Genomic DNA, 27,031 nt, shown 5'->3' with positions numbered 1-27,031 from the left:
AACTTCAAGCTTTGTCTAACGTGCCCACCTTCTGAGATCAAATGAAAATCATAATTGCAGGAGGCCACAGACAGAAAGTCTGAACTTTTGAGAGCAACTTGACAGCACTCATAAACATCTAAAGCTGTAATTTAAACCCTTCCTCTGAAGTTGCTGATCTCTGCATTCTTTCATAGCTAATCCAGCTGTATAAGGGAAATTTGACAGTTTGAGAGGTTTTCGGGAGAGAAATTCATCTTTGAGCACTTTTGATTCATCTCATCATGACTGAGGCAATAGGCTGTATTCATTGCCATACATTTGGCTTCATTACATTTTCTATTTTAAGCATTATGTTTCGACCTGACACAATACCTGTATTTGAAGTATAATTAGTTTACTCATTACAGATTTGTAGTTTATAAACTGAGGAATAGAATAAATGCGTTAAATACTCTGAAAAACCTGCCCAAAGCAAATGCAGAATATAAAAGATCAACTCACCTCCTGGCCTGCATGAATCTGGAGTCTTTAATTGAGGGATGGTTGGTCCTTCCCTGCAGGCAGCATTGTAGCCATGCCTCATGGGCTTGGGTTCTTTTCTGCTGGAGACAATGATGAAAACAAGATGACCCTGGCTGTGAGTTCACTCAGAAAATCTTGCAGCTTTTGTAATGTTTCTTTAAATTACTGGAGTCTTATATCCAGCAGGTTTGGATGTGCTCCTTGAGCTCCAAAGAGCTGAAGCAGTCTCCCCTTGATCTCAGAAACTAGCACCCCTCAACCCATCCATCTCTGGGACCTACCATCCACACTGCCTGAGCGTGTCCGTGCAGCAAGTTACCCTGATTCAAAGTGTTCACTCTCCATTTGCTGACAAGACCAGCACCTCAAACCAAATGGGACACTCATTGACTGGTGCCCTTTGTGAGACAGCCACCCAAAACCAGCCGCCAAATCAAAACTTATCCCACTGCTTTTTAGTTTACCTCACACAGATGAATTCATGAGCAGTTTTGCACAGGACAGTGATTGCAAGAAGCTTCAATTAAATATATGATCAGATGCTAAATTCTGTTGACATTGTTGAGGGAAAGATTGGAAGATCTCCTAACATAGTGTTGTGGAATTTTTAGCTGAAACCAACAAGAATGTTTGACATTTTCTTTGAAGGTCTCTAACTTTACAAGCAGTAATGATAGATTACCTAAAGAAACTCCTGAATGAATGAAGCTATATAGTAAGTGTTGGGAGTCTGAAAAATTAAAATTAGAAAAAGCACATGGAGAAATAAAGAGAGAAAATGCTGGTCAGGCAGCATTTGTGGAAAGAGGAACAGAGTGAACACTACAGACATTCTGCTGAAGGGTATTCGACCTGAACTGTAAGCTTTGTTTTCCTTTCCACAGCTGCTGCTGCCTGCATTGCTAAGTGTACCAGCATTTTCTGTTTTATTTCAGAGTGTTGGCAAGAACTGGAGTGTAGTTTGCAGGTAATGGCAGTCCAGGCACTGCCTCCATCTGATACTCACCGATATATCATTTTCAAGATGGGTCATGGCAGGAGAACAGGAATATTAGAGTTACAGAGTCATAGAGAGATACAGCACAAAAACCCACAGAGTCTGCATCGAACAACCACATTTACATTAATCTGACATTAATCTCATTTTTTTAAAAACTCTCCCCACACTCTCATAAACATTCCCAGATTCTCCCACCTACCTACACAACAGGAGCAAGTTACATTGGCCAATGAAGCTAGCAGCCTGCACGTTTTTGGGATGTGGGAGGAAACTGGATCTCCTGGGAAAAAAAACCCATGCAGTCATAGGGAGAAAATGCAAACTCCACGCAGACAGCACCTGAAGTTAGGTTTGAACCTGGGTCTCTGCTGCTGCAAGGCAGTGACTTTACTAGCTGTGCCACTTTGCTGCCCATTCCAAATTACCTATGTGAGCTTAACTAATTCACCACAGACCACAGATCAAATCAAGGATCTTGCTATTATAATAGAGATAACAGCACATCAAGCGATGTAGTTATTACTAGAGAATTTTATTGTGTATTACAGCACTGGGCTAAATTGGATGCCATTGATTTTCTTTGCAGCAAGAATTCACCCAAGATTTTCCCAAATGTCCTTGGTCAAATTGGTAACACTCCCCTCATTCGAATCAATAATATTGCAAAAGAGTATGGAATCAAATGTGAACTATGTAAGTAATGTTATTATTGTCTTTCATGATTTAATGTAGATTCTTCCATATTATAGACTGTGATGTTTAGTAATGCCTTGGAAATGTAGCATATGAATATAGGCAGCAATGAGTGTAAGCTCTGGGCTGTATTTTAGCTGTGTATTGCTGCACTTTGATCAATCCCAATTATATGAGTGGTTACTGTAATAAAGAGGCAAGCAATATATTGATTAAAATAGAGACCAGAATTTGAGGGAACATTCTTCTTCATGCTTATAAATTTTACAGGGAAATATGTATTCACCAATATTCTGGAAAAGTATTATTGAAACTGAAAATAATAAATAATATCCAATACTTAAAGTGGTCATAATAAGCACCAGGAGGACTTAGCAACACTGGAAAGTATTATATATTTTTTATCTTTTTAGAAATGATGACTGTGGAATTTCCCCATCTTATTTACAAAATCACTAATATACGTAATAACAAAGGGGAATTTCCCTTTATTAGGAGGCTTACAATTTCATAGGAAAATGTAAAATGGGAGGAATAGGCCATTGAAATGTTGCTCTGCTCTGTAATTCGGAATGATCATGGCTGATCTTTCATCTCAATGCCACTTTCCTGCAAAATCTCCATTTCTGTAATTATCTCTGTCTTGAAAATATTCATCAGTTAATCATCAATTGCCTTCTAGGGTGGAGAATTCCAAAGGTTCAGAACCACCTGCACAAATCTTTCCTCCTCTAAGTTCTATATGGTGGACCCATTCTTCTGAAACGATAAGCTCCAGTTTTAGAATCCATAGCTGGATCAATTGGATCACTTCTGATTCTTTTAAACACTGGGAAATTTAAGGCTGGTATTAAATCTCCTCGTAAGCTGCTTCCCTCATCTGAGAAAACTGTCTGCTGAGCCTTTGTTGCATTTCTTCTCAGACAAGTAAATCCTTCCTTAGATAAGGAGACCAATACTCCTGGCATGGTCTCACCAAAGCTCTCTGATATTGAAGAATATTATTTTCTTTCAATTATTAGATACCAAAATTAAAGACGAAATTATCCTACTCTCTGTATTTTATCTATTAACCAACTTTTAGTCTGGACTAATACTTTACCAATGTGAGTGAAAATTCTGCATGATTATCTCTTGTATTTCACTTTATTGTATGTTATTGTTTATCCACTGGTTCCCCTTTAAATATAATAGGTTGGTCAAAGATACTTTCCATTACATAGATGTGTTGAGTCTGTCCAGTTATATCATGATTTCCTAGTGTCCTGTTACCACATTCTTAATAATGGATTTGAGTGTTTTGTCCATTGGGGTGCCCAGCTGATGGATCTATGGTATCTCTCTCCTCCCTTCCTTTTTGAGTAGTATGATAACTTTTGTTGAACCTTCAAGACCACTCTACTATCTTGGGACTTCTGCAAGAAGAACCAATACATGCACTTTCTCTGTAGACATTACTTTAAAGATCCGAGGATGTAGGTCATTAGATACATGGGATTTGTTAACTTTTGGAGACACGAGACTGCAGATGCTGGAAGCTGGAGCAACACACTAAATGCTGGAGGAACTCAGCGAGTCAGACAGCATCTATGGAGGGAAATGGACGGTCAATGTTTTGGGTTGAGCCTCTTTGTCTGGACTGGAATGTGTGGGAATATTCACTGAATTCATTGAATGTGAATAAAAGTTAACTTTGCTAACTTTTATTCACATTAATTTCTCCAGTTCTACTGCTTTACCAACATCACTTCCACTTCTTTATTCTCCATTCTCCATTTGCTGTTTATGCCCAAAAGGAATCCTCCAGAAGATTTTACATTTTGTGGAATGTCTCTTGCTAATTTATCCTTATGATATTTTCTTAATCTTCTCCAGTGAATTTTAATTTCCTTTCAATACGCAGACCTGTTATGTCATTTTGGGAATATTATAAGCCGCTTCATTCAATTCCATATTTAAATTCCATTCTTAGCAATGGTTGAACTACTTTTCCTGTAGGGTTTTTATTTCTGAAGGAAATAAATATTTATTTTGAATTATAAATTATTTCTTTAAATATTTGCCATTGCTTACCTACCATAATTTCTTTTCACCTAGCTTCCCAGCTGCCTGAGACATCTTGTCCTCTGTGCCTGTGTAGTCTGACATAAAAACAGAACATTTCAGGATCCCTGCACAAGCAGTTTGATTTTGATTACCTGATTTTCATTACCTGTATTGTCTGCTTTGTTCAAGATTCAAAGTTCAAGATTAATTAGATTGCTCTCAATTTCCCGATGAAGGATCTCAGCCCAAAACATCGACTGTTCATTTCCCTCCATAGATGCTGCCTGACCTGCTGAGTTCCTCCAGCAATTTGTGTGTGTTGCTCCAGATTTCCAGCATCTGCAGTCTCTCTTGTGTGTCCATTAACTTACTTCTGTTTTACTTGAATTCTGATGTTTCACTTGTATTGCTCTTCTAGGGTGACATGGTTGAAGTTAACATAGTGACACATAAATGTGCTAATTATGGATTGATGATATCTTAAGGCATGGTTTTAATTTTAAGTCAGAATGCAAATTGTCTGTAAGCTTTCCACCAGGTGAAGTCAGTGAGAAGGAGATCTGGATTTGGCAGAGGCCATTGAATATAACCTTTTGCTTTATTTTCCTTCTTAAGTCAGTAGGAATGATCCTCTAACTCCAAAAGTGAAGTTTTAGGCTGCTCCTTCCTCCTTGCAGGATGATAATCCCTTCCATGATTTAGCATTGTGCTGGGGGCCAGAGATGAGAAATGAGATTTGAAATCTCCCTTGCCTCGTGGTGATGACGTGGAGCATATTTGGCTCATCTTCTGTCTATCTAAGTCTCCAGCTGTGAAAAATTTCCTTGCAGCACAACATTTTTAAAAACACCTGCTCTTTTTCCTTTGTGTTTTGAGGTTACTTAATATAATACTTGTCTGGTTGTTTTTATCTTTGACTGTTCCACTTTATTGTTCTTTAGTTCTACCTGTCTGAACTATTAGTGGGGAAAAAAAACCCTCACCTTCCATTACTCTTGCTAAAGATATACCAGTGTATCAGCCGTTACTTATACTCACCACCATATTTTTAATCCCATTTATTCTTGCATCCCCTTAACAATAGCAATCAAAGTTAGGTCATTCCCCCAATTGGTGTGCATTAGAACATGTCCTATGAGAAGGTTTACTTGAAAATATAACATTATTTAAACCATTTACATTATATGACACCATCCTAACTCAATATTTTTGTGGTGGTTTTTAATTTGAACTTGCTCCTATATTTTTTTCCTCTGTGTCTGATATTGAAAACACTTTGAAAAGAAGTCAACTGGAACTACCATCTCCCTAAGTGTAATTTTGCTTATACCTGTTCTAGTGGCTAAGTGTGAGTTCTTCAGTGCTGCTGGGAGTATTAAGGACCGTATTGCTTTACGGATGATCGAGGATGCCGAGAAGCAGGGGGTTCTGAAACCAGGTGATGTCATCATCGAACCGACATCGGGTAACACAGGTACAGCTTAAAGTCAGCTTTTGGGTCACACTGGTTCTGCCTCATTTGCTGGGCTTTATTCTGATCTCCAGGAGTATACCTGAAGACCTACAGAATGTTGGGGTATAAGTAGATGTGAATTGCAAATAATTTTTCAGAGTAAAAGACCATAAACCATGGTAACTTAACCATATCCAGTCTGTGCTAATCAAATTCCAACTGATAAGTACATGGAGACCTTTTTGTAGGCACCCTAAGCGGCAAATTAATGGAATTTCTTGTGTATTTTGGAGGTACTTTGTCAGCTGATTGGCTGCCCTGAATTATACAGAAAGGTTGACTTACAGGGACTCCCACTGTGGTATTCATGTCCTCTGGATCAATGTATGCCTGAGTTTTATCCCTAATCCCCAGGAGACACTTAGCAATAAGACAATAATTCAAACCTATCCCTTCTAATCTGTTTCTCATCACTGCTCACATGGACCTCACAGGTGATCTCCAACACCTGCAGTCTCTTTGAGATAAAAACAGAAAATACTGGAGATACTCATCAGGTCACAGCAGATCAGTGGAGAGAGGCAAGAAGTATTTTTCACGTTGATGATCTTCTAGACATCCAGCGGTTTTTGGCTTTTCTGCAGGTACTTGTCACTGAGGTATGGTTTATGGTATCACAAACCTGATCTGTAGTGTTCCTCTTTAACCCACTTGAGCACATTTTCATTACTTCATCAGCTTCATGGGTAGTGGTGGATATGGCCATAGACTATTCCATCATCCACTTACAGGTCTGCCCTATCCAAGTGGATTGTTAAATGGAGATTCATCGTTCACTGCCCTGTCCCACAAAGTCCAGTGGACATCATTAAACAAACATTCCCTTGTTGGAGGATTTGCCCTTTGTTCTGCAATTTGACTTTCATTTTTGGTATTCATGCTTCATGCTTCTGGTTCTGTGGAACCTCAAAGGCTGATATGTGATCTGATGTCAAAGTAGATGGTGGATGACTACAGACGGTAACACTGCAACTACAGGATGCCAGTGGTGAAGGGGATGAATGTTTGAGATGGTGGATGGAATGTCAGACAAGGGGGCTGCTTTATGCTGGATGGTGTTGAGCTTCTTGAGTGGAATTGCACTCGTTCAGGAGAGTGGAGGGAAGTATTCCCCCACGACACCAACTTGTGTCTTGTGGATGGTGAGAAATCTTTGGGGGTGTCAGGCTTGCCTTTTTCCATTGGGGTCTGCTTCTTTGTCTGTGGCCCACTCTATCCTGATCTTCCACTCCAGGTCCAATGAAACAGAAGCGTCAATTATTCTATGTGTATTCATAGAGTCATAGTGTTATTGAGTCTACAGCACAAAGGAGGGCCCTTTGGCCCACTACATCTGTGCTGACCTTTTTTGCCCATTTAACTAATCCCACTTGCCTGCATCAGAACCATATTCTTCTATGCCTAATCTGATTAGAACATAGAACATAGAAAACCTACACCACAATTCAGGCCCTTCGGCCCACAAAGTTGTGCCGAACATGTCCCTACCTTAAAAATTACTATGCTTACCCATAGCCCTCTATTTTTCTAAGCTCCATGTACCTATCCGAAAGTCTCTTAAAAGACCCTATAGTATCAGCCTCCACCACCGTTGCCGGCAGCCCATTCCACACACTCACCACTCTCTGAGTAAAAAACTTACTCCTGACATCTCTTCTATACCTATTCCCCAGCACCTTAAACCTGTGTCCTCTTGTGGCAACCATTTCAGCCCTGGGAAAAAACCTCTGACTATCCACACAATCAATGCCTCTCATCATCTTATACACCTCTATCAGGTCACCCCTAATTACTCATGTTTTGTTATCAATTTTACATTTCAATTCATTTGCATAACACACAAGATGTATGGGCTTTTGCATTTGAATTTGGAGGCCACAGTGTCTCTGTTTTGAATAAACAGTCATACTAGGACCAGCTGACTACATAATGGGATACTGGTGGCACAGAGTGGTTACTTATTTGAGAGCTAAGTTTTCTCATACATATCCTTGCACTCAATATCAAGTACTGCCTGCAGAAGAATCGGTAGACTAGGTAATTCTTCCTTTAAATCTATTTTGAGTTTGGCCTGAACTCATCCATTTCGGATAAAACTGGTCTTAATTCAAAGCAACAAAAACCCAGAATTCTTAATAAAACTAAATAAACACAACTAGTATGATATAATGTTCTGCAGATAATGTAACATTAAACACTACAAGAAAGTGTAGTTGAATTATATGAGAATAAATATTACAAAATACTCTGCCCTGATAAAGTCTCTACACAGGTGACCTCCACGTTATGGCCATTCAGGTAATGGAAATTCACCCTTACAAAATTCACAAATCACTCGCCAAGTATTTGAGAAACAGAATAAAATTCACTCTCATGGAATTTGTGTGAAAAACAGTAAATAAATAAATACAAAATTAATTTTTTTCAACTTATGTTTCTTGCTGCATGCACAGATGACGTGGCTTCCCATTCAAATTGCGATACGGATCGTTTTCTCAGAGTGCAACTCCCCGTAATATGGGAGTCACCTGTACTCTTAAAACTATGTAAGATTGTTACTCTTAAGGGTAACTTCAGCTCACATGTAATTCTCTCTAACCCTAATTCTGAACATAACTTATTCTTGTGAACACTTGAAGGAACATCTTCCCATCTCTACAGGTGACCAATTCTGCCCTCAATCCCATACGTTGCTCAGGGTTTGTCCCCAGAACCTTTTGTTTTAATCATAAATAAGTCAAACCTCTGATAACTGATTGACTATTGTGTTGAAATAACCCCTCATATGTCCATAAATTACTTGATTTAATTTGTCCCCGTCTTCAATTTTCACAAGCAAGTTGTTTTGAGGAGAAGAACACTAAGTTTATCAGCATCTTGAAAATGTCTGACTCTGGTAAACACATCGGTTGATGTAGAAGTTCTGTGGAAAGTTTTGCCACAGAAGCTATGGGGTGAAAACAGAGAATTAAAATGTGTATTTGGGTTATGAATGACTCCTTTTGCAGATCCTTCAGTTTTCTATTAAAAATAAGTTACGATGGAAACTCAAATGCAGATCTCAGTCAATTTTTAGTCAATGTTGGTTTACCGGGAGTTAAGTACATTCTTGGTGCAGTGGAAGTGTTTGAGGCAGGTATAATAACAAAATTTAAGAGGCATGGATAGGAAAGATTTAGAGGGATATAGGTCAAACACAGGCAAATAGGACTACCTTAGATGGGCATCTTGGTCTGCTTGGAATATGTTGGGCCAAAGGGCCTGTTTCCGTGCTGTATGACTCTATGAATCTATGACTCTATTTGGCTACAGTAGGTCTAGAGTTAAATGACCGCCGCTTTAGGAAGCGCATATTTCCCTTCACACTTTCATACCAGTGAACCAGGGAAAATCATGATGAGAAGTTAAAAGATAGAATCATACCTAATGTTCAAGAAAAAATGTAATGAGATTAAAAGGGATCATAGCTTTGGATGGAGGGTTTTAGGTTCTGTCAAGAGCTGGTGAGTTAAACATATTCTCATCTTTTCACAGGACTTGGTCTGGGGTTAGTGGCTGCGGTGAAAGGATATCGCTGCATTATTGTCATGCCAGAAAAGATGAGCTTAGAAAAGGTAAAAGAGGCATTATGAGCTCATACCTGCCAAAAGAAATTAAGCTTCAATTGATTTGAGGCAGCAACTCTTGTAATTGTGAATTAATTGTGCAATGTTGAAGCAAATGGCAAAATGTGATCACATTATAATGCAAAATTGTAATCGTTATCTTTGCTCTTAACATCTTCTCCCACTGTCTTTGATGTTCCAAAAGATGGGCTGGCCATTACACACTTGGGCTGTAACTTTTTTACACCAACAGAAATTGAGCTGTGCCCAGCTGAAGTGTGGCATGGTATAGTACCATTGTTCCATAAGATGGCTCCTTTGCCTATCTGTTAGTGGTATATGTGAAACCTGTGAGATATAGGGGTCATGTCCTGGAGACAGGAAGATTTAGGGTTAGGGTAGCCTTTGAAAAGCCAATATTGATAGAAATCTGTAGCACCAGTGGTTCAGTAAGTGACAAGGCTCAGCTCTGTCATTTGACTGAAAGGTTCAAGCTGACACCATCTTTTCTGCAAAGCTCTTTGAGGATTGTCTTTCAAATAATGAATGCATTGAGCAAGCTTCTGCATATATCGCTGTGGCAGTGGTAACCTTAGATCATAAGACCATAAGATAAAGGAGCAGAATTAGGCCATTCGGCCCATCAAGTCTGCTCCGCCATTTGATCATGGCTGATTTATTTTTCCCTCAACCCTATTCTCCTGCCTTCTCCCTGTAACCTTTGATGCCCTTACTAATCAAGAACCTATCAACCTCTGCTTTAAATATACCTGATGACTTGGCCTCCACAGCCATCTGTGGCAATGATTTCCACAGATTCACCACTCTCATCTAAAGAAATTCCTCCTCATCTCTGTCCTAAAGGGATGTGCTCCTATTCTGAGGCTGTGCCCTCTGGTCCTAGACTCTCCCACTACTAGAAACATCCTCTCCACGTCCGCTCTATCCAGGCCTTTCACTATTTGGTAGGTTTCAACGAGATCCCCCCCTCATCCTTCTAAACTCCAGTGAGTACAGGCCCACAGCCATCAAATGCGGCTCAAATGTTAACCCTTTCATTCCCAGGATCATTCTTGTAAACCTCCTCTGGACCCTCTTCAATGCCAACATATCCTTCCTTAGATATGGTCCAAAACTGCTCACAATAATCCATATGTGGTCTGACCCATGCCTTATAAAGCCTCAACATTACATCCTTGTTTTTATATCCTAATCCTCTTGAAATGAATGCTAACATTGCATTTGCCTTCCTTACTACCGACTCAACTTTTCGGGAATCCTGCACTAAGACTCCCAAGTCCCTTTGCACCTCCGATTTCTGAATTTGCTCCCTGTTTAGAAAATAGTCTACACCTTTATTCCTTCTACCAAAATGCATGACCGTACACTTCCCTACGCTGTATTCCATCTGCCACTTCTTTGCCCATTCTCCCAACCTGTCCAAGTCCTTCTGCAGAGTTCTTGCTTCCTTAACAGTACCTGCCTCTCCACCTATCTTTGTATCATTTGCAAACCTGGCCACAAATCCGTCAATTCCATCATCCAGATCATTAACATATAATATGAAAAGTAGCGGACCCAACAGTAACCCCTGTGGAACACGACTAGTCGGCCAACCGGAAAAGGCCCCCTTTACTCCCTTCTGCCTTGCTTTCTTCCAGTCAGCCAATCTTCTATGCATGCTGGTACCTTTCCTGTAATACCATGGGCTTCTATCTTGTTTATCAGCCTCATATGTGGCACCTTGTCAAAGGCCTTCTGAAAATCCAAGTAAACAACATCCACTTACTCTCCTTTGTCTATCCTGCCTGTTACTTCCTCAAAGAATTCCAACAGATTTGTCAGGCAAGATTTCCCCTTAAGGAAACCATGCTGACTTTGGCCTATTTTATCATGCGCTTCCAAGTACCCCAAAACCTTATCCTTAATAATGGACTCTAACATCTTACCACTGAAGTCAGGCTAACTGGCCTAAAATGTCCTGTCTTTTGCCTCCCTCCCTTCTTAAAGAGTGGAGTGACATTTGTGATTTTCCAGTCCTCCGGAACTATTCCTGAATCTAGTAATTCTTGAAAGATCACTACTAATTCCTCCGCAATCTCTTCAGCTACCTCTACCTTTTCATGTTTTTTGCACACAAACTGTGTACTGACTATATGAAAGGTGGAAGAAGTTCTTGAGGAACTCACCAAGTGGTATGAGTACCACAGATTATACCTTCCCTGTTAAGTTGTTGGTCTTAACACACTGCTGGCTGGCTGTTATACAGTGAGAGGGGTCCATGAGCTTTCCTGTAAATTCTCTTAGTCAGCTAATGACATGTTGCACCCTGGCTCTTCTTTTTTAGATCTTTTAGAGGAATGTAGAAACAGGGGTAGGACACCTATCCTGACGGCAAACTGAAATGACCCACTATCGTAGAGAGTGCATGGACATCAACTTATCATCAAAGAGAGAAATTGGGTAGAATCACACAGCTGCCTCTCACACACTAGCTGAAAGAAATTTTCTATGAGCTCTGTTGCAGAGGACTCCTCTCATATACTTTTCCTTGTGATAGTTCTCTTTTGTTCCAAATTCATTTTACGGGATGTCGATGTCACTGGTAAGGCCAACGTGTATTGCTCATGCCTACTTGTGGCTTACTGGGCCATTTCAGAGAAGATTTAAGAGTTACCCCATGTGATCAACTTTTGATGAGTCTGGAGTCACATATAGGTCAGATCAGCTAAGTGTGGCAAATATCCACATGAAGGACATCGGACCTATATGACCTGTAATAATTGTATGTTCTCCAGGGGAGGGGTGGGAGTGTTGGATACAGTAGGGTAGCTGGAAAGACAGGTGATATATCTTGTGCTGTTCTTCCTTATTACGTGCTGCTTGACTTCCCTATGCTCTGCCCAGTGCTTTAGCTTCTCTTGAAGCATCTGGGGTGGAAAAAAGGTGAATGGGAGTGTTCAGAGTGGTAGTGCAACTTTAATTATCCATCTCACTCCCATTCTGATCCTTCTGTCTGTGGCTTCCTGCACTGTTACAATAAGACCCAACACAAGTTTGAGGAGTAATACCTCATCACCCCTTCAGGCTCATTTTCTGGGCTCAATATTGAGTTCTCCAACTTTAGGTAACTTGCTTTATCTGTCTGTAAAGAACTGATCATTTCTGCTGTAAGTCATCTATCTGTGATATTGGCTCTGTTTTTGTCTCTCCATTAGTACAACCTGACCTGCTGGGCATGTCCCATCGCCTCGCCATTAGCAACAGATAACACAAGCAGCGTAATCACCCTCTAAAAACTTCCCCCATTAACCCATTTGACCTGGCCTCACCCTATCACAGATATTCCCTCTGTCCTATCCACTACCTCCTGTACAACTGAAAAACTTTATATCTCTTTCCCACTTCTAAAGAAAGGTCTTTGACCTCAAATATTAACTTGGTTACTACTAATTGCTGGAAATACACGATATTTTTAAAATCTATTACTAAGGTGCCACATAAAGATTACTGCACAAGGTAAGAGCTTGTGGTGTTGGGTATAATACATTCATTTGGAAAGATGGTTCACTAATAGAAAGCAGTAAGTAGAATATTGTTTAAATGGAGAGAGACTACAGATAATCTGCTCAGAGAATTCTGGGTAACTGAGTACTTGGAATTTAGCATGCAACTGTAGCAAGTCATTAGGAAGTCAAGTGAAATGTTTTCCTGTATTGCAAGAAGGATGAATTTAAAGAAAAAAGGAGGAAGTCTTGCTCCAATTGTTCAAAGCATTGGTGAGATTACAGCTGGAAAAATGTATATTTTTTTTCCATACTGAAGGAGAGAAATATATTTACATCAGAATTAGTTCAGGGAAGATTAACTAATTTGATTTCTAGGATGAATGATTTGCCTTAAGAGGAACAATTAAGCAGTTTGGATCTGCACATTGTGGTTCAGAAGAATTAGATGTAATGTTATTGAATCTAAAGGGGCTTGAGAGGGTAGATGTTGAGAGGTTATTTACTTCATGGGGAAAGATGAAATGAGGAATGCAGTTTCAGAATAAGGGATTGCCCATCTAAGATGGAGATGGCAAGGAATCTCTTCTCAGAGGGCTGTGAGTCTTTGGAATTCTCAGCCCCAGAGAGTTGTAGAGGCTGAGTCATTGAACATAATGAAGGCTGTGATAGATAGGAATTTGGACTATGGGGAAACAAAGGGTTGTAGGGAACAGGATGGAATCCAGAATTCAGTCTATGATCATACCATGATCTCATGCCATGATCTCATGCCATGGTGGACCAGGCCTGAGGGCCCATTTGGTCTGTTCCTGCTCTCTTAACCTTTTACCTTAAAGACTGCAAATGTGAAATTGTTCATTTTGACAGGAAAAATAAAAAAAACATTACCTAGATGATGGGAAATAGCAGAACTCTGAAATGCAGAGGTACCTGAAGTCCTGGTACATAAATCACAGTTAGTATGCAGGTAGATTTAGTCATTAGGAAAGCTAACAGAATGATATTGTATATTGCAAAAGTAATTGAATACCAACAAAAAGAAGTTAAGGAGATTTGAATATGGAAATGTTCATATGTATCCCAACTGCAATAATACTTCTAAACTTCTTTGGCCGAAGTGGGTTTGTCCTAAGACATTGAAAGTTTCTCTGCAGTAGCAAATGTTTTTTGCCTTCTTTTAGTTTCTCACTGGTTGTCATAATAATACAAGAGATTCTGCAGATGCTGGAATCTGGAACAATACACACACAATGCTGGAGGAACTCAGCAGGTCAGGCAGCATCTATGGAGGGAAATAAACAGTTGACATTTCAGGTTGAGGTTTCCGGACCTGATGAAGGGTCTCAACCTGAAACCTCGACGGTTTACTTCCCTCCATAGATGCTGCCTGACCTATTGAATTCCTCCAGCATTTTCTGTTTATTGTCATAATAAAACCTTTAGGTGAACTGCTTGAGGATGCCAAAAACAAGTTAGGGAACTTGGAAAGGGTTGATTTATTGTTGTAGATCATCATTAACTTCTTCTGTTCCATTGAACTCCCAACAAAGGTGAGTAATAATTATCTACTGACATTAAAATGAAAATTGTATAGAGTTTCGCGTCCATTAGTGTGTCTTGTTACATCTGTAAGTTTTTTATGGTAAAAGCTGTGTTTTTTCCAACTTCTGATCTTTTCTTGAAGCTTCATTGTTTTAGCTACATTTTCTCAAATATTTTCATTTTATGCAGGTCGATGTGTTAAGATCCTTGGGGGTTGAAATAGTGAGGACACCAGATGCTGCAAACTGCAATAGCCCTGACTCGCATATTCAAATGGCCTGGAGACTGAAGAAAGAAATTCCAAATTCGCATGTCTTTGATCAGGTGAAAACGTGTCTTTCATTATAACTACTGGCATCCTACATCTTACACCAATACATTGTAGAATATATGTATTTTAAGTGGAACCTTGATTTCCTCAGCAGGGGGCAAGCCACTTTATTTCAAATAGTACAATGGCATTTTCAGAGAGCTTCAATTCCTTTTTTTAAAAAACGTGCCCCAATGTTTCCCAGTAAAATTGTAAGGCTTGGCTATAAATGCGCTGCTTTCAAATAAACAAAAGTTAATGTCAATATTTGTTTTGTCCTCAGTATCAAAATCCAGGCAACCCATTAGCACATTATGACACAACAGCAGAGGAAATTCTGGACCAATGTGATGGTATGTGCAATGGATAATACTTTTTTGTAGAAAATATCCTTAACTGAGCTAAGAATGCATAAAGTGCAAGAAATTGTTAAAGTGAATGAAAACATACAATTGAAGGCACATTAGTTTCTTCTGGGGCTGGGAGGAGGGGTTTTCATACAAGCACAATTCACATCCATACATAATTTCTAAAGTTTCTTATATTATTAGTTTCTTATTAGTTCCACATTAGTTTCTTCTGGGGCTGGGAGGAGGGGTTTTCATACAAGCACAATTCACATCCATACATAATTTCTAAAGTTGTGTGGGAAAATACCAAGCAACTTCAAGAAGAACCACGAGTTCAAGTAGTTAGGATGATTTCAGTGACCTGACAGAAGTGGCAGGAAGGACATGGGAACAGACACCTTACTTCTCCAGTGGATGATTGGATATTGTAGCGTTGAAGGTGGACACCTGTGGAAAGTATCAGAGCTAACAGCAGAGCCCATGCAACCACTCCAGTAAGGAGAAAGATGTCTCTATCTGGAAATGCTAAAGCATCTAGTCCAGCAGAGATTTCCTGCTTATATTCAGTGGCAGACCCCAACTACAAATGTGTTTGAAAGATTTTTGAAAGGAGTCTTCATAATCGTTCCCTTAACTAAAGGTATGGTCTATTGCAACCTGTTCATACTAGAATTTGTACATAGTCACCAATCTTAGTGCTACAAATGAATAATTTTCAATTAGTTCCTTCCTCCATGTCCAGCCACTCACCTCTGATGGTACTCAGTGTCATTTCAAGACCCTCAGCTCTTTACCTACCCACTGCTCTAGCAACGGCATCGACAAGCACTAATATCATCTTCCATGGAACATTGATAACCAATCTAGCTCTATTTCTCCACCATTGACAATGGGGTATTGTTGTGTCATTTGCCAGCCTGCCTCATATCATGCTGAATGAAGCTTAACTTTCTGCAGCTCAGTTAACAGAACAGATCACCCTTCACATACTTAAGCTAGTCCACAGTCTGATTTCAATCTCTGAATATATGTTATCTAGTCTTGGCCCAGAGCTCTGTTCCTGGACTCAGATCCCCACCTATTCATTATCTCTACAACCTTGATACAACTCTACATTCTCTCGCCATGTGACCGAATTTCCCATGCTTTGTTCCTATGGTTCTAGGTTGTCTTACACAATTCACCAATTGTAACCTTTCTTCCCCTACACCCCAGAGCCCTGGTACTCTGGAAAAAAATCGCTATTTCTCACATGAGTTTCAGGGAATAACTTTCAGAAGCCATGATTTTAATCCATTCTTGCCCTTTGCTTCCCATTACTTTATTTCCTGTGAGATGTTTCAAATGGTTAAATCAATGATGGAAGCAAAGATAGATTTTATGGACTAAATGAATCAGTTTAGAGTTGCCTAATTGTGAACATAAATCAAACACCTCTGAAAACTTATGGAGATTTAATTTTTGCTAAGAATGCCTGTGAATAATTAGTCATGTAAGCCTGTCCTACATTCCAAGAGATAATCATTGACAGAGCAGTTTGAAAAAAATCACTGAATATTTTCTAATTCCATCATCTGAGAGACCGCAACACTGAGAGACTTTATTCTATTTCCTTAGGTCAAGTTGATGCTTTGGTAGCAGGTTCTGGAACTGGCGGTACCATCACTGGCATTGCATGGAAGTTCAAGGAGAAATGTCCCACCTGCCAGGTTTGTCATGTAGCGGAGAACAAACAGCTGCTGGTTAACAACTTCTCATTATGGACCATTAGCCTTCAAGACGAAAGAAATGCATGCAAGGAAACATAATTCTTATTGACTTTTTCAGTACTTAGAAAGTGAGAGCACTAATGTAAAAAGTAGTCCAGCCTGCCTGGCACCAACTTTAATTGATTAAATGGGATTTATAGAGAAAATGAAGTTCTCTATCTGATCAACATTCTTGAATCTAAGATACTTTCTATTACATCTTGTTGTAGGTGGGATAGGGTTAAACTTTTTATTTATCATAAGGAGTGATATTGCCCCAGGAAAAATGAATACACATGTTTCAAGTGTTCTATGTCCCTTTTTAATTATCACAGACCACAACAGCAAAGGTAGAAAATACTCAGCCTTAATATTGCAATGTTAGCCCCCTCAGTATCATTTTGCTTTCCCCACACTGGTGATTCCATGACTCTCCAGAGCAAGGATCCCAATCTGGTGGAGACACCAGAATCTGCAGATGCTGGAATTTGGAGCAACAGACAATGTGCTGGCGGACCTCAGTGGGTGGAGCAGCATCTGTGCTGGGTTTCGCCCTGAAACAAATGATCCTGCTGGGTTTCGACCTGAAGCACCAGCAATTCCTTCCCCCCTCCCCACCCCACAGATGCTGCTTGGTCTGCTGTGTTCCTCCAGCAGATTATTTGTTGCTCCCTATTTTGTGTTAATTTTACACTTTAGTTTCATCCTTTAGTTACATCATGGACACAGGCCCTTCAGTACATGCCAGCCAAGATTCCCATCTAAGCTACTCATTTTCCTGCATTTGGCCCATATCCCTCAAATCCTTTCCTGTCCATGTACCTGTCCAAGTACCTTTAGATGTTGTTAATATATACCTGCCTCAACCACTTCCTCTGGCAGCTCAATCCATATACTGACCACCCACAGGGTGAAATACTTCCCCCTAAGGTTGCTATTAAATCTCTCCCCTCTCACCTTAACCCTATGCCCTCTAGTTCTTGATTCTCCAACCCTGGGAAAGAGACTGTGTACATTGACCTTATCTATGTCCCTCATGATTTTATTTACCTCCATAATATCACCCCTCCTTTTCTTGTTCTCCAACAGTCCCAACCTGCTCAACCTCTCTTCATAACTTAGTCCCGAGAGTCTGGCAACATAGTTGTAAATCTCCTCTGCACTCTTTCCAGCTTTATAACATCTTTCCTATGACGGCTATCTACCTGTGCCACCACTTTCAGGGAACAATGTACTTGTACTCCTTAGGCCCCTCTGTTCTACAACACTCCCTAGGACCCCACCCGTGACTGTGAATGTCCTACCCTGATTTGTCTTCCCAAAATGCAATACCTCACACTTATCTGAATTAAGCTCCATTTGCCATTCCTCAATCCACTTACCCAGCTGATCAAGATCCCTCTGTAAATCCTGATAACCATCTTCACTGTCAACAACACCACTGCTGTAACGTGGACTATCCCCAAGACACCCACATTAACTATCTCAAGTTCTGAAGTCTTCGTGTCCTTCTCCACAGTAAAAACAGAAGAGAAATATTCATTGAGGACCTCACCCATCTCCTGCGGCTCCACACAAATATGTCCACTTTGATCTTTGAGGAGCCTTTTTCTTTCTCTAGTTACTCTTCTTCCCTCGATATACTTATAAAATCTCTTTGGATTCTCCTTAATTTTCTCTGCCAGAGCTAACTCATGCCCCTGTTTGCCCTTCTGATTTCCTTCTTGAGTACACTCCAGCATCCCCTATTCTCCTCCAGGGATTCACTTGATCCCATCTGCCTGTACTTGACCCATGCTTCCTTCTTTTTTCTGACAAGAGCATCAATATCCCTCATCATTCAGCGATCCCTACTCCTGCCAGCCTTGCCCTTCACTCTAAAGGAACATGCAGATCTTGAACTCTTGATATCTCACTTTTAAAAGCATCCCACTTGTCAGATGTCCCTTTGCCTGCAAACAACCTACTCCCATCAACTTTTACAAGTTCCTGTCTAATACCATCTAAATTTGCCTTGCCCCAATTTAGAACTTTAACTTGTAGGCTAGGTCAGTCCCTTTCCATAACTAATTTAAAACGAATAGAACTATGTTTACTGGTCTCAAGGTGCTCCCCCAATGAGTCACTTATTCTGCCCTATTTCCCAAGAGTAGATCAAGTTTTCCCTCTCCCTAGATGGGCCTTCTATCTGTTGCCTGAGGAAACTTGCTTGAACGCACTTAAAGTCCACCCCATCTAAGCCCTTAGCACTTTGGTAGTCCCAATCTATATTAGGAAAGTTAAACTCTCCTATGACAACCCCATGGTAATCTGTTTCCACTCTCTGAATCATAAATCATGGAATAACTATGTCTAATATAGTTGAAATCTCTTATCCCTGGAACCGTTCCAGCTTATCTCTGCTGCACCGTTTTTGGATCTTCACAATCTTCCTGAAGTGTGGTGACCAGAACTGATGCAATCCTTCAGTTGTAGCCTAACTAGCGTATTGTACAGGTTCAATAAAACTTGCCTGCTTTTGTACTCCATGCCTCCGTGCCCTAGTTTGTCTTTGTAACTGCTCTCTTGACATGTCCTACCATTGTCAAAGATTAATGCACATATATATGTATACCCAGGTCTTGCTGCTTCTGCACATGCTTTAGATTGGTTTATATTGTATTTCTGATTATTTTTATCACTTCACACTTCTGTGTTAAATTTCATCTGTCCTTGGCATCCAATCTGATAACCTTTACCCTTCACTTGCAATTTATTGCTTCTTCTTCACCCTTTATCACATCAGTCTGATGTCATCTATAAATCTGGAAATGTTATTCTGCACAACTATATCCAAGTCATTAAAAATATATATCAAAAAGAATAATTGGGATCTGGCCACCAGGGTGCACCACAATCTATGATTCCCCAGTCTGCGAAAGAATCACTTACCACAACAATCTATTTTCTGTCTTCAAGTCAATGTTCTACCCATGCTTCCTCTAACCCCCTTATTCCTCAAGTCTACTAACCAGCTATTACATTAAATGCTTTCTGAAAGGCTTTGGAGGAAACATCTACCACATTTCCTTCATCAACATTCCCATTTACCTCAACAAAAAAAATTAATCGGGTTAAAACAATAAAATTATTTTAATTAGTGAAACACAAGGAGAAACTGCAATTAGGGAGCTTCAGAGCTGCTGTATATACAATCAAACACATGTACAGAGAACACTTATCTATGGCGATCTATGAGAAATATAATACTGTTTCAGGAATGTCCATATTATAGACAGAAGAAAGGCACTATTGAAGGAGCTAAGAGGACTTTCAGTACCTGTTTTTCATTGTAGGCAAAGGCTGAGCAAGCTGGTGTCCTTTTCTCTTGACATGAGACTGTTGTGTGTGGTCTAATGATGATCTTTGAAATGATGAAGAGTTTTAATTAAAAGTAGAGAGAATGTTTCTATTTGTAGGGGCCCCAAAACTAAGATCCACGAATCTAAGATTGTCACATCTGAGAATCAGGAGAACATTCCTTTCTATCAAATAGGGATCTCTGAATCCAAGGAACAATTGAGGAGACTAAATGCCATTAAGAAGAAACTAGATCTTAGTATACTGACTGGGCTAAATGAAGTAGGGAGAGAAGAAGCTTGTGTTTGATAGCCTTGATATGGACTTGACTGGCCTGTTGCTTTGCTAACGGGACAGTGAAGCATGAATGTTTCCATATTTCACATTCACTATCAGAGCTCTGCTTTCCAGCATTATAGTGAACTTAAAGAAAACACTTCAAAAAATTCCCAGCAGAACATTGGTATAAAATATGTGGTAAAATAATGAAAGACAAAGCACAATAAAACTGCAAGCCTGTCTGAGAGCCTCACTCATCCAGTCTTATGGTGACGATGGAGAAAACTAGTTCTTTATCTTACCAGCAACCTGTTATTATCACATCTAAATTTTATTCACAGATTCAAAAACTGATGAATGTACATTTGGAAAAAGCAATAATTTTTGTTTGTCATTATTAGATCATTGCTGTTGACCCTGAAGGCTCAAGTATGGCTGAACCAAAAGAACTAAACCAAACGAGTGTGACTTCGTATGAAGTGGAAGGGATTGGTCATAATTTTATACCTGCAGTATTGGACAGAAAAGTATGAACTTGCATTTCAAAACCATGATTATCTCTATAACTTAATATAGTTCCATCATCGACTTTCTTATCAAAGGTTAATGTGACATGTAGGTTGGTTCAGTCTGAACCTTGGTTTAACTTAAACAATATTTTTGGCTGAATTCATTTGATGGTAAATTTGAGGTTTTTTTCTAGTATAAGATGGGGACACAGCATGGCTTGAATTCTTTCAGTTTGACATACCACCACTGATTCAAGCCTCAGACTGTTAAAGCAGTTGAGGTATGAAATATAAATGGGAAGGGACTCTCAGGAAAGTGAGTCTGTTTCCAACAGACAGCAGATAATTTGTTATCACAGACTAGGGAAAAATGAGCAGTCATCCAGAACCTGTTGAAAAGTATCTGCTTCTGCTTTATAGCAGATGCAGCAATGGCTGTGGTACTCCCTCTGGACTTCCTTCTTATTTTAAGAAAATAACTGGGTTTTATTGGAACAGAGTGGTTTGGAAAAAGTAGGAATGGATCCTATGTGCAGCAATTAGCTGCCCGAGCAGATCATAGTCTTTAAAGATACAATGAATTATAGCTTATGTTTGCGTTTTATTAAATAATTATTGACAATTTCTCTGACTAGACTGAAAAATTAACAAAATGTTGAAATTGATATTTTGCTTAATTGTTCAAAGCAAAACTACCCTACACAATTGTATCAAGATTATTCTTTCTCAATCAGGTAATTGACAAATGGATAAAGATTAATGATGAGGAATCTTTTGCAATGGCACGGAAATTAATCAGAAAGGAAGGATTGCTTTGTGGTAAATGATGTTTTAAATGATATTTAGATTACTTTCTTTTTCTTGTGTTTATCTCCATGATACCTTTCAAACAGTGTCCTTTCCAAACTAATAGTGGGAAAAATATTGAATTATAGGATCTACTACTCTTTAGTAATGGGTGTATCATGACAAATAAGAATTTTCTGATATCATTCTTAAGTAGAACTGGGAGAGTGGATGAGCAATCTCTTACACACACCACTTTAATCATGGTTCTTTGATAGTTACTAGTGATACTTATGTTATTAATTGTAAAAGTGGGTGCCACTAATATAATAATAGGAGAAATAATAACGGGAAGTAAAAATGTAGCTGAAACATTGAACAAATGCAGAAGACACAATAAATGCAGCAAAAGGGAGAGAAAACAAGGGTTCAGAGACTGAGAGAAGTTAAAGCAATTAACATCACCATGTGTTGAAGAAAGTAAGTGGATTAAAATTGGACAGATTTATGGTCTATTGCTGAAAGATTGTTTCTCAGTATTCTGAAGGAGAAGGCAGAAGAGACAACTGATATATTAATGATGATCTTCCATGATGACAGGATTTATGGGCATTTAGAGAAGCATAGGCTGATTAGGGACAGTTAGCATGGCTTTGTGAGGGGCAGGTCATACCTCACAAGACTGACTGAATTCTTTGAGGATGTGACAAAGCACATTGATGAAGGTAAAGCAGTGGATGTGGTGTACATGGATTTTAGTAAGGCATTTGATAAGGTTCCTCATGGAAGGCTCATTCAGAAAGTCAGGAGACATGGGATCCAGGGAAACTTGGCTGTGTGGATTCAGAACACAGAGGGTGGTTGTAGATAGAGCGTATTCCGACTGGAGGTCGGTGACCAGTGGTATTCCACAGGGATCTGTTCTGGGACTCCTGCTCTTTGTGGTTTTTATAAATGACTTGGATGAGGATGTCGAATGGTGGGTCAGTAAGTTTGCAGATGACATGAAGGTTGGTAGTGATGTGGATAATGTAGAAGTTTGCTGAAGGTTACCAAAGGACATTGATAGGATGCAGAGCTGGGCTGAGAAGTGGCAAATGGAGTTCAACCCGGAAAAGTGTGAAGTAATACACTTTGGAAGATCGAATTTGAAGGCAGAATAGAAGGTTAATGGCAGGACTCTTAGCAGTGTGGAGGAACAGAAGGATCTTGGGGTCCATGTCCATAGATCCCTCAAGGTTGCCGTGCAGGTTGATCGGGTTGTTAAGAAGGCGTATGAGGTGTTGGCCTTCATTAGTCAGGGTACTGAGTTCAAGAGCCGCGAGGTAATGTTGCAGCTCTATAGAACTCTGGTTAGACCACACTTGGAGTATTGTGTTCAGTTCTGGTTGCCTCATATAGGAAGGACGTGGAAGCTTTAGAGAGGGTGTGGAGGAGATTTACCAGGATGTTGCCTGGATTGGAGAGCATGTCTTATGAGGATAGGATGAGTGAGCTATGGCTTTTCTCTTTGGAGAGAAGGAGGATGAGAGGTGACTTGATAGAGGTGTACAAGATGATAAGAGGCATAGATCAAGTGGACATTCAGAGACATTTTCTCAGGACGAAAATGGCTAACATGAGGGGGCATAATTGTAAGGTGATTGGAGGAAGGTATAGGGGAGATGTCAGAGGTAAGTTTTTTTACACAGAGAGTGGTGGGTGCGTGGAATGCACTGCCAGCAGAGGTAGTGGAGACAGATACATTAGGGACATTTAAGATGCTCTTAGATAGCCACATGAATGATAGAAAAATGGAGGGCTATGTGGAAGGGAAGGGTTAGATGGATCTTAGAGCAGGATAAAATGTTGGCACAACATCGTGGGCCAAAGGCCTGTACTGTGCTGTAATGTCCTATGTTCTATAAAATTTCAGCAGATTAGTATTTAGCAAATGTACCCATTATTTAGAGAAGGAAGTGAAAAATATGGAGAATTACAGACTAGCTAGACTGACATTTGTAGTGGGCAAAATACTTGAATCCATTATTGAGAAACTTGGTAAGATTTAGAAAATTGTAGATAAAAAAATGAAAAGGCTCAACACTGTGTAGGTCAGGCTGATTTGTGGAAAGGGGAACAGATAATATTTCATGCGGAAAAACTTGCAAAGTTATACAACACTTTGATGGATCATTTGATTATTAGATTTTGTATTGGCTCCATATACAATGAACTTGTCTTTGAGTCAGAACAGCAGAGATTTGCTTGATAAATTCTTGGGTGGTGTGGTTGATTAATGAGGGGAATCTGCTAGTTTGACCTGTAGTCAATGGATTTTGGAAGAATAAAACATGGTATTTTTGAGACAAGTAGCTCCTGATAGGGATTGACAGAGTAGATTCCAAAAGACCTGTTTCATCCAGCTGGATTGCTTAGAACCAACAAGTTTCCAGATTTTGGACTGAGATGAGGAGAAATCTCTTTGTACATGGTTATAAATCTTTGGAATTCTCAACCTCAGAGCATTATGGATGCTCAGTCACAAGTATATCCAAGTCCAAAATCAAGAGATTTTTGGACTAAGGGGACCAGAGGATCTGGGGATTAATTGGGAAAGTGGTCAAGGTACAGAATGGTGTAGCTGGTTTGTGGATGTAGCTGTAGATGGCATACCAATATTCATGCCTTTTCTAAAGCTTGTTTACCAGAACTGGCTGCAATACTCCAGTATTTTTATGCATTTTTAAACGTGGATCATGCTGTTTTCTCTGAACATGTTTATGCATTTATATTATGATTCTATTGGATGGCAGAATCATGTGGCTTGCCTGCTTCTCAATGTCTCACAGATGTTTCATTTGCAACAATATCTTTGAGGATCCACATCTAAGTGGTGAATTTGCTGTCTTGCAAATAAGCCCCACTTTGCATATATATTCGTGGATAAAGGGGAATACCAGATTTTCCAGACGGCATTTGCAAAGGTGTCACATCAAAGTTTATGCAGAGAGAAAAAAAATCTTGTGTAGGAGGGAACATATTGCTGTGAATGGAAAATTTGTATAAGTGACTTAGATGAAGGCACCAAAGCTATAGTTAATAAATTTGCTGATGACTTGTATATAGGTGGGAAAGTAAATTGCAAAGAAGACATAGAAGAGGCTACACAGAAGCATAGATGGGTTAATTGAACGGGCAAAGATCTGACAGATGGGGTATGATGTGAGACTGTCTAATTTTGCAGGAAAATTTAAAAAAATGTATTTTATCTGAATGGTGTGGGCTTTCAGAGCTCTGAGATGCAGAGATCTGGGTGTCCAAGTACACAATTCACAAAAGGTTTGAATCCAGGTTCAACATGTAGTTAAGAAAGCTAGCAAAATAATATTGTTTATTGCTTGGGGAAGTAAATACAAAAGTAGGGTAGTTATAGTTCATTTATATGAAGGTCTGGTGACACCACATCTCGGAGGAGAGTGTGCAATGATTTAAGGAAGGATGTAACTACATTGGAAGCAGTTCAGAGAAGATTTACAGGACTGATACCTGGAATGGACAGGTTGTCTTATGAAGAAATGTTAGACAGACTGGCCTTGCCTTCAGTGAATCTTAGAAGTGTGACTTAACTGAAATGTTTAAGAGCCCGAGCAGTCTTGATAGGGTGAGTATGGAGAGAATCTAGAAGTAGGATTCATTGTTTAAGAACAGGGGATGACCATTTATAAAAGAGATGATGTGAACTTTATTCACTAAGCTGTGCATCTTTGGAACTCTTTTCCTCAAAGGATGATGGAATTTTAAAGGCTGAGTTAGATTCTTCATTATAGAAGGTGTAGGCAAGAATGTGCTGTTCAGGTTAGAATCAGGTCAGTCATGACTTTGTAGAAGAGTGGAGGAGGCTTGAGGGGCCATGTGGTCTTCCAATCCTTACAGGCCTTCCCTGGGTTAAGAACACCTGACCTATGGACATCCCCACATTCAAACAAGCTCCCATAATATTATTAAATTCAAAAGTCTGATGTTCATAGATACGTTCATTCTTAAGAATAACAGAACTCTCTCCACTTTCAGTAATTGTTCTTTCTTATCAGTTTTGTGTGCTTTTGATGCCATTCATTATAATACTGTGGAGGTATGGTTATCATATCAAGTGATTTTTGTATTTTCCAACTTGTGGACAAAATTGACTTAAAAATCGTCCATAAAAACGGAACCTCTTCGTTACATGGAGATGGCCTGTATTTGTTTATTTGTATCTTTGTAATGGTTCATCATAACATCCTTGGTTTATGAGGTCCAGAAACCTAAATTTTTTAAATGGTTTCTCATTCTGTATTCACCTCGAAAAATTTATGTACATATACACCCAGGACTCTCTATTCCTGTACCTCATTTTAGAATCATACCCTTCCTAACAAAGAATAGTACTTTACAATTTTCCATATTAAATTCAATTTGCCAGGTCTCCATCCATTCCAACAACTTGTCCATGATCCCTTGAAGTCTATTATTTTCCTTCTCACCATTCATTCTATTCCACTTATTGTTTTGTCTTCAAATACTGAAATTGTCTTCAGTACAGCCAAATTCAAGTCAATAATATGTCTTCCTAGCACTGACTCTTGGGGGTCACCATGGCTCACCTTCCCCCAACTCAAGCCATATCCTTTCCCCAGGACTTTGCATTTCAGTTCCAAAACCATTTACTTCACATTCTGCCACCAGCCCACAAGTTTAGCTCCATTAGTTTCAACCCAATAAATGTCATCAAATGGTAGACCATTAAAACAGTGAGAGGTTTTAACTGTTTCTGAATATCAGAGACATTCAGGAAGTTATGAAAGCTATCAATAATGGAATGAAGAGTTAAAATAAAATTACCACATTTTAATGCAAATAAATATATATTTATACAATAAAATCGGCCAGAGGAACAGAACTAACTCAGTAACCTCATCTTCTTGCCCATCCCCCAGACCCCACCATCTTGACTTCCCCATTGAAATCATGGGGTTGTGGGTCCTGTACCTGGTCTAATCAGGTGCAGAAATGATGAACTGATACGCCAGCGTAAATGCCAGGGAAACTCGGCAAGATCGGGCAGTCTAATGGAGGAGTCTTTTGAGATATGTGGCACGAATCGTTGCCAAGTAAATTCAGGACTTCTGCCTTTGACTACACAAATGAGGAATGCTTGAATTTTCTTGTTTACCTGTTCTGCCCAGCACATTGTCTCAAATGTTGGACAACATCCTGAGCCCATTCCCACTCTACTGCTAAACTTTGGACCCCAACCCTCCTTTGACAAAATTAAAC

General features: G+C 39.5%; 1 protein-coding gene across 4 annotated transcripts in view; it reads left to right on the top strand.

Annotated features, from left to right (window-relative positions):
- Positions 1-27,031, top strand: part of LOC127583658 (cystathionine beta-synthase-like) — a 59,543-nt gene that overhangs the window by 19,935 nt on the left and 12,577 nt on the right. For 3 of the 4 annotated variants that reach the window (XM_052039862.1, XM_052039863.1, XM_052039864.1), the window contains exons 3-10: positions 2,091-2,197; positions 5,583-5,717; positions 9,291-9,370; positions 14,602-14,736; positions 15,006-15,075; positions 16,690-16,781; positions 20,840-20,965; positions 21,682-21,766. In XM_052039862.1, the coding sequence (XP_051895822.1) occupies positions 2,091-2,197; positions 5,583-5,717; positions 9,291-9,370; positions 14,602-14,736; positions 15,006-15,075; positions 16,690-16,781; positions 20,840-20,965; positions 21,682-21,766 (830 nt within the window). The remainder of the gene's footprint in view (positions 1-2,090; positions 2,198-5,582; positions 5,718-9,290; positions 9,371-14,601; positions 14,737-15,005; positions 15,076-16,689; positions 16,782-20,839; positions 20,966-21,681; positions 21,767-27,031) is intronic. The other variant, XM_052039865.1, reaches the window with a different exon arrangement.

This window comes from Pristis pectinata, chromosome 27 (genome assembly GCF_009764475.1).
Source record: "Pristis pectinata isolate sPriPec2 chromosome 27, sPriPec2.1.pri, whole genome shotgun sequence".
NCBI lineage: Eukaryota > Metazoa > Chordata > Chondrichthyes > Rhinopristiformes > Pristidae > Pristis > Pristis pectinata.
The sequence above is the reverse complement of the archived record's forward strand: the minus strand, read 5'-3'. Positions and strand labels throughout refer to the sequence as shown.